The following is a 12614-nucleotide window of genomic DNA, read 5'->3' as shown; positions in this document are numbered from 1 at the left end:
TGCACCAGCAGAATAGTGAGTGCAGCTCTGGAGTATAATACAGGATGTAACTCAGGATCAGTGATGTAATGTATGTACACAGTGACTGCACCAGCAGAATAGTGAGTGCAGCTCTGGAGTATAATACAGGATGTAACTCAGGATCAGTAATGTAATGTATGTACACAGTGACTGCACCAGCAGAATAGCGAGTTCAGCTCTGGAGTATAATACAGGATGTAACTCAGGATCAGTAATGAAATGTATGCAGTCAGTGACTCCACCAGAAGAGAATTTTAGGAACTTTTTGGACATGGAGTAATACACAGCCCAGGCCTTACTTGTAGGGAATGGGAACTCCTTGTTGCAGTCGAGGTGTAGCTGAGCCTCCAGAGACAATGTGTCAAATCTGTTCACAAAGAACTCCCAGCTCAGAGCGGGGATGTCTTGCTTCAGGAAATGAAGTAGGAGCAGCTTGCTGAGGATTGTCGGCCGATCCTTCACCACAGTGTCAAACTGGAAATCCAGGCAAAGGCAAAGACCCTGCAAAGAGAGAAGAGGAGCACACTATGAAAAATATACTTTAAATGTAGTATCTCAGATTCTTCTTTGTACAGGCAGCACACCCCCTTTACACATTAGATAACTGACTGTTTAATGTGTGGATTCAGCTGACCTGCATCTAATTAGTATGGCACCTTAAGAAAAGTGCTGTAAAAGTCCCTCACCCCTGAGGAATGGCGCTGACCAGAGCGGCTGCCCGGCCTCACCTGTAGAGCAGGTCTCTTGATGGTGTCCAGTAAAAGTCCGGCTCTTGTAGCCACGGCTGGGTTCACGTCCTCCACCGCGGTTAGGAAGCAGCAGAAAGCGTGGGCCAGGGAATACTTCAATAGATGGTTTTTGGTGACTGAGTGAATGTCCAGAAATCGGCACAAGATGGCAACTTTCTCCACTGTAACAATAAGCAACAGGCACTGATAATAAAAAGAATTGTCAGTCCTTAAAGGACAACCAGACTTATGTCTAATGCAGGTCGTGAGGGGGTAAAGCATGATGCAGGATGCCTACGGCACTGGAAAGCTGGGTTATAGCCCCTATGAAATGTGTTGTAGCAGCCATATTGTCACCCAGCTTTCCCAGAAAGAAGAAACAAAAATGGATTTTTACCTGCTTCAAACCTCATCTTCCAATCTTTGCTGTTAAAGTTGGAGTTTATGACTGTCCAAAAAATATCTGCTCCATAGGGAAGGGATAGAGAGTGCAGAAGCAGGGGGACCCCCAAAGATGACAACTGCGAGAACTCCGACTTCAGAACTCGCCACAAGCTGCGGGAGAAAACAAGTGTCAAGGAGGCAAACATAGATTAAGAGAAAATTACAGATATGAATCCTCTACGAGCTCTGCAAACACTTTTCTTATAGGTTTACATTATGTCATATACTCCACTCACAAACAAAGCTGCAAAAATCCTGCAGGCTTCCTACAACGTGATGAATTTTTGGGAGCTCAGATGAAAGTACGTCGGAGCTAAAGGCCCCCCATGTATATTAGATTATAGTCATCCAAAGATCAAGGGATTGGATTTCAATCGCCCTATCCTTCTGATATAGATATATATCGACCCTTACATATAAAATACAGGCGCACCCGGCCGAGCTGAGCGTTCCTGTGTGTGGGGAAGAAGCTCTAGATGTGACTGGAGGACAAATTATTGCAAAGTTAAATGAGAACCCAAAAGTACACACGAATGAAAAGGAAACCAATCCCACAGCTATATTGTGGTGGATGGCCCTTTCACAATCAGCATACTATTACTGGAAAATACCAAAAGTAAATTCTCCAAATCTATGGCCAAGGCGCCATCATAATATCCTCAATTACACCCTTTGTTCTGGTTATCTACCTGGAGATTAGCATGTGTTCCTGAATGTACGCCAAGAACGGCAAGTGATCCTTCTTGGCAATATAGAGGCACTCGCCGTGGAGACACAGGATCTTCAGGCAGTTCAGCATGTTAAAAAGGATGTCCGGCTCCTCAAACTTTGCCATTTCCTATTAAAAACAAAGCTAAAAGTTGCAAGAAAAAAAATCTAAAAAAGTTGCAAACCAGACATAATACTGTAATTACAACGCTATGCTTCGGGATTACAGAGGGGTCTTGTACCTGAAGGATGGTGTAGATCAATTTCAGGGTAACAGGAAGTTGCTGGTAACAGAATTTTTGGTCGGTGTCATTTTTGACAGCTGAAAAGGAAGAAGAACTTGCTGAAGAGCAGATGAACAGTTATCACTGCAGAGAAATGGGGGAAATTTTTATAGAAAAGGTGAAGCAGAAGCAACCAAATAAGTGATTTATCCTTTACTCCCCCCATTGTGGAGTTATTATAGACAGTCATGTACCAGCGTATTCCAGGGCTGCACGGGTGTCACTGTATTTATTCACCACGTTCAATGTTCTGCGGCTCTGTGCACTCATCAGATATCGCGGACGGGTGCAGGAGTTGTGTCTGCCATTACTGATTATTGCTAATCCCATGGTAAGTAATATGGTGATTTATGAGCAGCTGTACGCCGCAGACCTGTGCTGTGTGTGTGCTGTAGTCACGCCGTGTATTGGGTGTCACACCTGTGTTGGACGGGTCTGCAGTCTCCGCGTGTGTCCCCGGATTATCTCCATGTTTATTTGATGGATTCCCTTCTTCTTCCCCTTCGTTCCCGATGATAAATTCGGCTCTTGAGAACAGCAGACTCTCTTCTAGACTGTCTGTTGGCTCCTAAGAAAAATACGAGCCCTTGTTAAGAGCTTTACAAACCATTTATAATGCGGCATTTCTTACAGACTTGTTTTCTTCGATGTGGCTCATAAATCTGACAGAATCCCCTGCCTGGGATGATCTTCATGGCTGCTTCCTATATGAGAAGTGATCTATGTAGTTGCCTGCTCCTCGTCTCTGACACGTCCATCAATCCCCTGATAATATGGAGCCATTTATCATAAAACTTGCTGAAAACACAGATACGAGATCCGGTGTGGAAACCAAAACTTCAGCCCATCAATCAGGTCCATCTTAGGACAGGCGCCACATTACCGATCCTGCTGAGCTGTCATGTAAGCGAGAATATCCCCTGAACACCATCAGCTCCACATTTCTCAAAGTGACAGCGAGGAGCACAAAGAGATTACAGGAGCGAGGGCTGCGGGGAGCTAACCTCAGGTCTGGAAATCATCCCTGTCTCCCGAAATCCTACTTTATATCCCTACTTATTACATCAGAGGTCAGCTCATGGTCTGAAAGTTTTTTCCTGGAGTCTGAAATTAACGCCTTGTCTCTTTAGAGGTTTAGACCTCTGTTCTGTCACTCCCCTATGCTCTATACTGCCTCTCTGCTCTATAAGGGCACAACTATGATCAGTGAATACATCTTAGATGCCTCCCCTATTGCAATCCACCACCTATTACCGCCGACGTCAGCGGTCGTGTGACCCGTCACGTGACTAAATGACGTCACCGCAGGTCCTTTTAGTCCACCGCGAGCTGCCGGCAAGCCAGGACGGATCGGATAAGAACACCAGGGGCCATCAGAAGGTAAGTATAATGTATATTTTTTATTTTATTCTTTTTTTTTACAGGTACTATGGTACCCGGGTCCGGAGGAGAGTCTTCTCTTCTCCAAACCCGGGTACCATTCGCACATTGAACCGCATGATATCCGAATGTGCAGATGCAGTGATGAGGATGTTATGCGTTCCAATGCAAGTCAATGGCAGCGAAAACGCAGCGATTACGCATAATAATTGGTAGCGCTGCGGATTTTTCCGCAATGATAATCTGCAGCGGAAATTTCCGCAGCATGTACACAGCACATGCGGATTATCATTGGGGAACATGGCAGGCCTTCTACCAAGCGTTTTTTAAGCGTTTCTGCAGCGGAATTGCCGCTGCGGAAACGCTTAAAAAACGCATAGTGGGCACACAGCCTAACACTGTAGCCCAAAAACTCAGGGGCTCCACTTCAGCATAGGACAGAGGCCTCTGTACAGGGGATCTATACATAACACTTACTGTATTTCCATTGGTTGCTGCTGCTCGTCTAAAATCTACCTCCGTTCTTATTAACCCCTTAATAACATCTGACGTACTAATACGCGTCTGTGCCCTGGGACTTAAGAGCCAGACCCGTATTAGTACGTCATGGCGATCGCGCGCGCACACAGGCTGTGCGGGCGCGATCGCCGCCGGGTGTCAGCTGATTGTCACAGCTGACACCCGGTACTATGTGCAGGGAGCGGTCCTGCACCTCTCCCAGCACATTAACCCCTGCGATGCTGCGATCGAAGTCGATCGCGGCATTGCGGGGGCAAGGGGAGGTGATCGGCGATACTCACCTCCTCTTCCGGCTTCCAGCGCAGTCTGCAAAGGCTTCCCGGGTGTTGCCATGACGACCCGATGTCGTCATGACAACATCCGGGTCACCAGAGAGCAGGAAGATTGCTTGGGCATGCGCAGTGCATCTCCAAGCAATCTTCACACTGTGCACTTCTGACAGCTTGCATGGCATAGGGATGGTGCTTCATTCCTGTGCCATGCAGGCGATCAGAAAAAAAAAAGTGAAAGTCCCAGAGTGGGACAAAGTAATAAAGTGTATAAACTGTGTGAAAGTGGAAAAAAAAAAAAAAATGTGCAAAAATATTATAAAAAAATAAAAAAAATAATACACCAAAAATAAAAATATAATGTACCCATCAATAAATATTATTATAAAAAAAAAACAAAAAAAAAAACAATAAAAGTACACATATTTGGTATCGCCGCGTCCGGAACAACCTGACCTATAAAACTGTCCCACTAGTTAACCCCTTCAGTGAACACGGTAAAAAAAAAAAAAAAAACGAAGCAAAAAACAATGCTTTATCACCATACCGCCAAACAAAAAGTGGAATAACACGCGATCAAAAAGACGCATATAAATAAAAATGATACCGCTGAAAACGTCATCTCGTCCCGCAAAAAACAAGCCGCCATACAGCTCCATCAGCCGAAAAATAAAAAAGTTATAGCTCTCAGAATAAAGCTATGCTAAAAAATATTTTTTTCTATAAAATAGCTTTTATTGTGTATAAGCGCCAAAACATAGAAAAATGATACAAATGTGGTACCGCTGTAAATGTACTGACCCGAAGAATAAAGCTACCTCATCAGTTTTACCACACGCGGAACAGAATAAAAAAAAAAAAAAAAAACAATTCCTGAATTGTTGGTTTTTGTTTATTCTGCCTCCCAAAAATCGGAATAGAAAGCGATCAAAAAATGTCACGTGCCTGAAAATGGCACCAATAACAACGTCAAGTCATACCGCAAAAAACGAGCCGTCACATGACTGTCTGCCAAAATCTGGAAAAATTATAGCTCTCAAAATATGGCGATGCAAAAACTAGATTTTACAAAAAATGCGTCTTTTAGTGTGTGACAACTGTCAGTCATAAAAACCCCATATGATTCTGGCATTGCTGTAATCACACCGACCCGAAGAATAAAGTCGTCTAATCACTTATACAGCACAAGGAACGGCGTCAAAAATAAACTCTTGGGTTAGGATTGGGCTAGGGTTAGGGCTGGGTTTGGGGCTAGGGTTGTGCTGGGGCTAGGGTTGTGCTGGGGCTAGGGTTGTGCTGGGGCTAGGGTTGTGCTAGGGTTAGGGCTGGGGTTGGGATTTTTTTCAAAAGTAAGAAAAAAAGATGACGATATGGCGACTAGTGTTGAGAGCAAGTGCTCGCTACTTGAGTTTGCATCGGGTGCTCTAGTATGCATTGAGTATCGTGGGTATTTGAGTGACATGCTCGAGTCTCTGCCCCATATGCTTCGCGGCCAAAAAACTTTACGGGGATTGCCTGCCATGCACGAGCGATCCCCGCATGTTTTTTTTTGGGTGTCTAATAACCGTGAAACATGCGGAGCAGGGACTCGAGCATGTCACTCGAGCACACGCTGTACATGGTGCATACCTGAGTACCCGATGCAAACTCAAGTAGCGAGCACTTGCGCTCAAGCATAATGACAACTTATTCAATATGATGACCTAATGTAAACAAATTCTGTGCCGTACCTCTGGGGTCAAAATGTTCACTATACACCTTAATAAAATCCTTGAGGGGTATAGTTTCCAAAATGGGGACACTTGTGGGGGAGCTCCACTGTTTAGGCACATCACGGGCTCTCCAAACGCGACATGGTGTCTGCTAACGAATTGAATGGAAAATCGGCTCAAATTGTTAGCGGACGCCATGTTGCATTTGGAGAGCCCCTGTGTGCCCAAACATTGGAGCTCCCCCACAAGTGACCCCATTTTGGAAACTAGACCCCCCAAGGCACCTATCTAGATGCATAGTGAGCACTTGGAACCCCCAGGTGCTTCACAAATTGATTCGTAAAAATGAAAAAGTGAAAAAAAAAACACTTTTTCATTTTTATGAATCAATTTGTGAAGCACCTGGGGTTCCAAGTGCTCACTATGAATCTAGATAGGTGCCTTGGGGGGTCTAGTTTCCAAAATGGGGTCACTTGTGGGGGAGCTCCAATGTTTGAGCACACAGGGACTCTCCAAATGCAACATGATATCCGCTAACAAATTGTCGGCTCAATTTGTTAGCGGATATCATGTTGCATTTGGAGAGTCCCTGTGTGCCCAAACATTGGAGCTCCCCCACAAGTGACCCCATTTTGGAAACTAGACCCCCCAAGGCACCTATCTAGATGCATAGTGAGCACTTGGAACCCCAGGTGTTTCACAAATTGATTCATAAAAATGAAAAAGTGTTTTTTTTTTCACTTTTTCATTTTTACGAATCAATTTGTGAAGCACCTGGGGGTTCCAAGTGCTCACTATGCATCTAGATAGGTGCCTTGGGGGGTCTAGTTTCCAAAATGGGGTCACTTGTGGGGGAGCTCCAATGTTTGGGCACACAGGGACTCTCCAAACACAACATGGCGTCCGCTAATTATTCAAGCAAATTTTACAATCAAAAAGTCAAATGGCCCTCTTTCCCTTCCGAGCCCTGCCGTGCGCCCAAACAGTGTTTTTTCCCCAAATATTGGGTATCTGCGTGCCCAGGGGAAATTGCACAACAAATTTTGGGGTCCATTTTTTCTTGTTACCCCTGTGAAAATAAAAAAAATTGGGTCTAAAGTAACATTTTTGTGAAAAAAGTTAAATGTTCATTTTTTTCTTCCCCATTCCAAAAATTCCTGTGAAGCACCTGAAGGGTTAATAAAGTTCTTGAATGTGGTTTTGAGCACCTTGAGGGGTGCAGTTTTTAGAATGGTGTCACTTTTGGGTATTTTCTGTCAAAAAGACCTCTCCAAGTGACTTCAAATGTGATGTGGTCCCTAAAAAAATGGTTTTGTAAATTTTGTTGGAAAAATGAGAAATCGCTGGTCAACTTTTAACCCTTAACTTCCTAACAAACGAAAAATTTTGGTTCCAAAATTGTGCTGATGTAAATTAGACATGTGGGAAATGTTATTTATTAACTATTTTGTGTGACATATCGCTCTGATTTCAGGGCTTAAAAATTCAAATTTAGAAAATTGCAAAATTTTCAAAATTTTCGCCAAATTTCTGTTTTTTTCACAAATAAACGCAAGTGATATCGAAGAAATTTTTCCACAATCATGAAGTACAATATGTCACGAAAAAACAATCTCAAAATCAGGGGGATCCGTTGAAGCGTTCCAGAGTAATTACCTCATAAAGTGACAGTGGTCAGAATTGTAAAAATTGGCCCGGTCATTAACGTGCAAACCACCCGCGGGGCTTAAGGGGTTAAAGGCTCAAGCTGCTGCTCTGTCCCTTCACCATGCTTTATACTGCAGCCCCGCTTGTTCAGACTGGCTGCTATGTATTATTCCAAGTCAGTACATTGAAAATTGCTTTTTTTTTTTTTTTTTACAGAAAAGAAAGGAAGTCTATAGACGGAGGACAGGGGCCTGAGAAATAGCTCCTCGTGCCTAGATAAGTGGACAGTGGTGAAAGAATAAGGGTCAGCGAGCAGGACCCTCACCACCAGCCGGATCTCCTCCTTCGGAGCCAGTCGCTCGAGCAGCTCGCAGGCCATCTGGTAGCAGAGGATGCTGGACTGGCACAGGCTGCACTCCACGGCCTTCTCATCCTTCTGGCAGGTGTGAGATCCGCCCCAAGGAGCCTGGAACACGTTATTAATGATGGAAATGATGTCCTTGGACAGACTGTTCTCCAGCCCCAGAGTGATGCCATCATCCTGCAGCTCCATCTGGAAAAGAGAAAATATCCAGAAGCTTCCATATTAATGACCTGACTACATATGACGGCCAGGGCTGGTGGAGAGACGGCACTAATCAGAGTCCATGTTAGTTTCTCTGTTAGGTATCTGCAGCTGACATTCTCACGTGTGAGGATTTCATTTTAACTATTGGACCCCCAAAGTGCAGTATCCCACCTCTACGCAGTCCGGCAATAGTCTCCTGCTCCCCAGTGGCGGCTTCCCGCATGTCCACATCTTGTTAGCAGCCTTTGCCATATCCTGGCCTCGCACTTGTCTGCCCATTTGCATTTACCTCCTTTTGTTGGGTCTCTCTCTGATCCTGAACTTGGCTGTTTTATGGCTAAGGATCAAATCAGTGACTTCTAACATGTATTGCCCCCTTCGTGGCATCAACCCTCGGCTATCCTCACTAGCTCATCTGTATTACTGATACATGGTCAGATGCCCATCGTGGTCCCAACAACTAAACCCGTGGTGGTCTCCACAACTAACTACAGGGCGCTTCCTACAACTGAACCCAGGGCATGCCTCATGACTAAACCCATGGCAGTCAGCAGAACTAAACTCATCGCAGCCGCTGCAACTAAACCCATGGCGGTCCCCATCAAATAAGCGTTTAGTAATCTTAACGCGTAAGCCAAAAGAAGTCTCTACAACCAAGAAAATTGTGGTCCTTACGGATAAGACCAGGACAGTCCCTACAAGTAAGAACTTGGCAGCCCCTACAACTAAACCAATGAAATTCAACATAAGTAAACCATGGCATTTGCTACAACTAAGCACAAACAAGCACATGGTTATATGCAAAAACATAACCCATGGCAGCCCCTATAACTAAAACAGGCCCCTAATGGCAGTCCCTGTAATTTAGTCCCCAACGATACCTACAACTAAGCCCATAGCAGCCTCCACAATTTAGCCCATAGCGGTCCCCTCAAGTAAGCCCATGGTGGTCCCAACAACTAAACCCAGGGTGCTCCCTACAACTGAATGTGCCTCACTAAAATTACAGCAGTCAGCCAAGCTGACAGCAGAGAGTCAGCATAACTAAACTTACCCATGGTAGTCGGTATACAAAACTCATGGCAGTCACCATCAACTGCTAAGTAATCCGCATAACTAAGCCCATAGCAGACTCTGCAAACAAGACAATTGTGCTACCAGTTAAGCCCAGGACAGTCCTTACATATAGTGCTTGGCAGCCCATATTACTAACCCAATGAAATTCCCCATAACAAAGCCTATAGCAGTTGCTACTACTAAGAGCAAACAAGCGCATGTTTGTCAGCTCAAACACAGTCCATGGTAGCTCCTATATCTAAAACAATGGCAGTTCCTGTAACTAAGCCCATAGCGGTCCCTACAACAGAGCACATGGCAGTAGGTACATCAAAGAGCATGGTGGACTTCATAATTAAGCCCATGGCAGTCCCCTCAACTAAGCCCATGGCAGTCCCCTCAACTAAGCCCATGGCAGTCCCCTCAACTAAGCCCATGGCAGTCCCCTCAACTGAGCCCATGGCAGTCCCCTCAACTGAGCCCATGGCAGTCCCCTCAACTGAGCCCATGTAGCCCCTCCTCACCTGTTTCTTACCTGTTTCAATATGAGGTCGAACATGAGGATGAAACAGTTGAGATTCATCTCATCATCATCACAGTCAAAGTCAATGGTTCTTCCAGCAGGATGTCCATAGTTCTTAAAAGGACTGCGGAAGGGACTCCGCATTGGGCTCCGAAAAGGACTGTGAAAGGGGCTGGGAAAAGGGCTCAGCATACTGTGCAACACCCGGCGACCTGGATCTGAGGCGATGCTGCCCTGCAAGAAAGAGACGCCTTTATTGGATGGGTTCTGTGGCTGCCAATGGCCTCCCCACTGGGTAATAGCTGTGTTTGTTTTACCCTGTGACCTGGAACAGTTCCTGAAAGTTCTGTGATCCGGACTTTCCTTTGGTTGGCCAGTTCCTTCACAGAGTTCACCCCATCAGAAAACATACTGATCAACAGCTGTAGGGGGACCACGATATCGAGCTCTGACAATACCTGCAAGATAGAAAGTCAATGGTAAAGAGAAAAATACATAGACGGCTGTTTGCCCTGTTAATATACTCCGGCTACACTCCTCCACTATTCAGGGGAATTCCTGATCATTTTCCAAATGTTACCACATATTAAGTTAACTAATATTGAATTATGGACATAGTCTGTTGCAAACGGCGGTCCCACAATTAAACCCTTGAAGTTGCTCTCTACAACTAAACATATGTTGCTCCCCATAACTAAACCCATGACATTTCACATGACTATGGCTATGGTGGTCCCTGCAACCAAAACCCATAGTAGCCTCAAATTTAAGCAGACAGCAGTCCCCCACAACTAAGTCTGTAGCAATCCCAAGAGGCACCAATGGAGGTCTTTACAACTAGGTGCATGGAATTCATTACAATGAAGCCTTCTCCACAACTAAGCCCATCTAGTTCTCCATCTCTAAACCCACAGGTACCCAAGATTGAGCCATGGAAATCCCCACAACAAAGCTGCATGTGGTGGTACTCAAAGGTAAGCTCATATCAGTCCCTACAATTAAACCCAAGTTGGTCCCTTTAAATCAGTGAATGGTGATCCCCACAAGTAAACCCTTGACAGTCCCGACAACTAAGCCTATAGTAGTCCTCACAACTAAACTCATGGCGGTCCACACAACTAAGACCATGGCGGTCCCCACAACTAAACTTATAGTGGTTCTTACAAGTAAGCCCATGGCAGTCCCTACAACTAAGCCTATAGTGGTCCTCACAACTAAATCCATGGCGGTCCCCACAACTAAGCCCATGTTGTTCTCCACAACTAAGCCTATAGTAGTCCTCATAACTAAAACCAATGAAAGTCCCCACAACTAAGCCCATGTTGGTCTCCACAACTAAGCCTATAGTGGTCCTCATAACTAAATCCATGGCGGTCTCTACAACTAAGCCCATGTTGGTCTCCACAACTAAGCCTATAGTGGTCCTCATAACTAAATCCATGGCGGTCTCTACAACTAAGCCCATGTTGGTCTCCACAACTAAGCCTATAGTAGTCCTCATAACTAAATCCATGGAAGTCCCCACAACTAAGCCCATGTTGTTCTCCACAACTAAGCCTATAGTAGTCCTCATAACTAAATCCATGGCGGTCCCCACAACTAAGCCCATGTTGGTCTCCACAACTAAGCCTATAGTAGTCCTCATAACTAAATCCATGTTGGCTCACACAACAAAGCCCATGGCGGTCTCCGCAACTAAGCCTATAGTGGTCCTCACAAGTAAGTCCATGGAGGTTCCTACAATTAAGCCCATAGCGGTAACTACAACTAAGCCTTTGGCAGTCCTCACATTAAGAAAAGGTGTTTCCTACAACAAAGCCAATGGATGTCCCTAAAACTAAGCCCATTGCGGTACACCACAGCCTATACAACTGTATTAATTTTCTTGAATTTTGGTAGAGAAAATATAGAACTGTCAAATATGATTACGTGAAGCCAAAGCAAAGCTTGTTCCTGAACAGAAGATGGATAACCGGTGAACCGGCAGCTGATGAATCCGAACATCTCCTCCATAGAGAAAGGCAACGGGCAAAGCTCAATGTCGAACATTTTACTACGAAGATAAAATAGACAATGGAAATAAATGTAATATCCATCAAAGGACAGAGGGGAAGAAGGCAGGAGATGCTCTGATCAGGTTTCTAAAATTCCCAAAATTCAATCCATTCCAGGAAATGGAAAACCATACCTCGAAGGAATAATAATCACTTCTGTAATTGCAAAAAAATAAAGTATAGCATTAAATTTCATCATAACCAACCTGAGGACCTCCCGAAATTCCTTGAGCTGATTGTCTGGCACTTCTGTCCTGATGGCCTCCAGCCACTCCGGCATGATGCATTCCCAGATAGGCTGGTTGATGACATTGTATGGAATAAGGCACAGAATCCTATTGAGACCTTCCTTCAGCTGGGTGACCGTACTGCACGACTTGTCCCAGTATCCGCCGACCTGACCACACACACAGTTAATCACATTTACACCTCTGAATTTTTCTGTTTCGCCTTCCAAGTGTTATAACTTCTTTTCTACATAGAAATATTTTTAGATTTTCTATTCGTCCCTTTGGGAGCTTGAACTTGTGATGGCAATAAATTACTATTCACCTATAAAGGCACAGCCACAAACATGGTAGACAGCGGGGACTTCGGCAGGTCCTTGGCTGCCAAGATAACGCTATGGGCAGCCAGTTTCCAAACTTTTAAATGCTGTTACCACAAGTGACACCTAAGAGGTTAGACTGCTCCTTGAAGGC

General features: G+C 44.8%; 1 protein-coding gene across 8 annotated transcripts in view; it reads right to left on the bottom strand.

The window, feature by feature from the left end:
* Positions 1 to 12614, bottom strand: part of UNC79 (unc-79 homolog, NALCN channel complex subunit) — a 211805-nt gene that overhangs the window by 93852 nt on the left and 105339 nt on the right. For all 8 annotated transcript variants that reach the window (XM_073638291.1, XM_073638297.1, XM_073638292.1 and 5 more), the window contains 11 exons: positions 12120 to 12310; positions 11789 to 11912; positions 10177 to 10317; positions 9872 to 10093; positions 8038 to 8265; positions 2606 to 2753; positions 2144 to 2223; positions 1883 to 2031; positions 1147 to 1304; positions 750 to 931; positions 321 to 522 (listed from right to left, as the gene is read on the bottom strand). In XM_073638291.1, the coding sequence (XP_073494392.1) occupies positions 321 to 522; positions 750 to 931; positions 1147 to 1304; positions 1883 to 2031; positions 2144 to 2223; positions 2606 to 2753; positions 8038 to 8265; positions 9872 to 10093; positions 10177 to 10317; positions 11789 to 11912; positions 12120 to 12310 (1825 nt within the window). The remainder of the gene's footprint in view (positions 1 to 320; positions 523 to 749; positions 932 to 1146; positions 1305 to 1882; positions 2032 to 2143; positions 2224 to 2605; positions 2754 to 8037; positions 8266 to 9871; positions 10094 to 10176; positions 10318 to 11788; positions 11913 to 12119; positions 12311 to 12614) is intronic.

Source organism: Phyllobates terribilis, unplaced genomic scaffold (genome assembly GCF_046119375.1).
Source record: "Phyllobates terribilis strain yellow unplaced genomic scaffold, ASM4611937v1 Scaffold_7__3_contigs__length_470593459, whole genome shotgun sequence".
Classification (NCBI taxonomy): domain Eukaryota; kingdom Metazoa; phylum Chordata; class Amphibia; order Anura; family Dendrobatidae; genus Phyllobates; species Phyllobates terribilis.
Note: the sequence above shows the minus strand (reverse complement) of the source record. Positions and strands in the feature narration are given on the sequence as shown.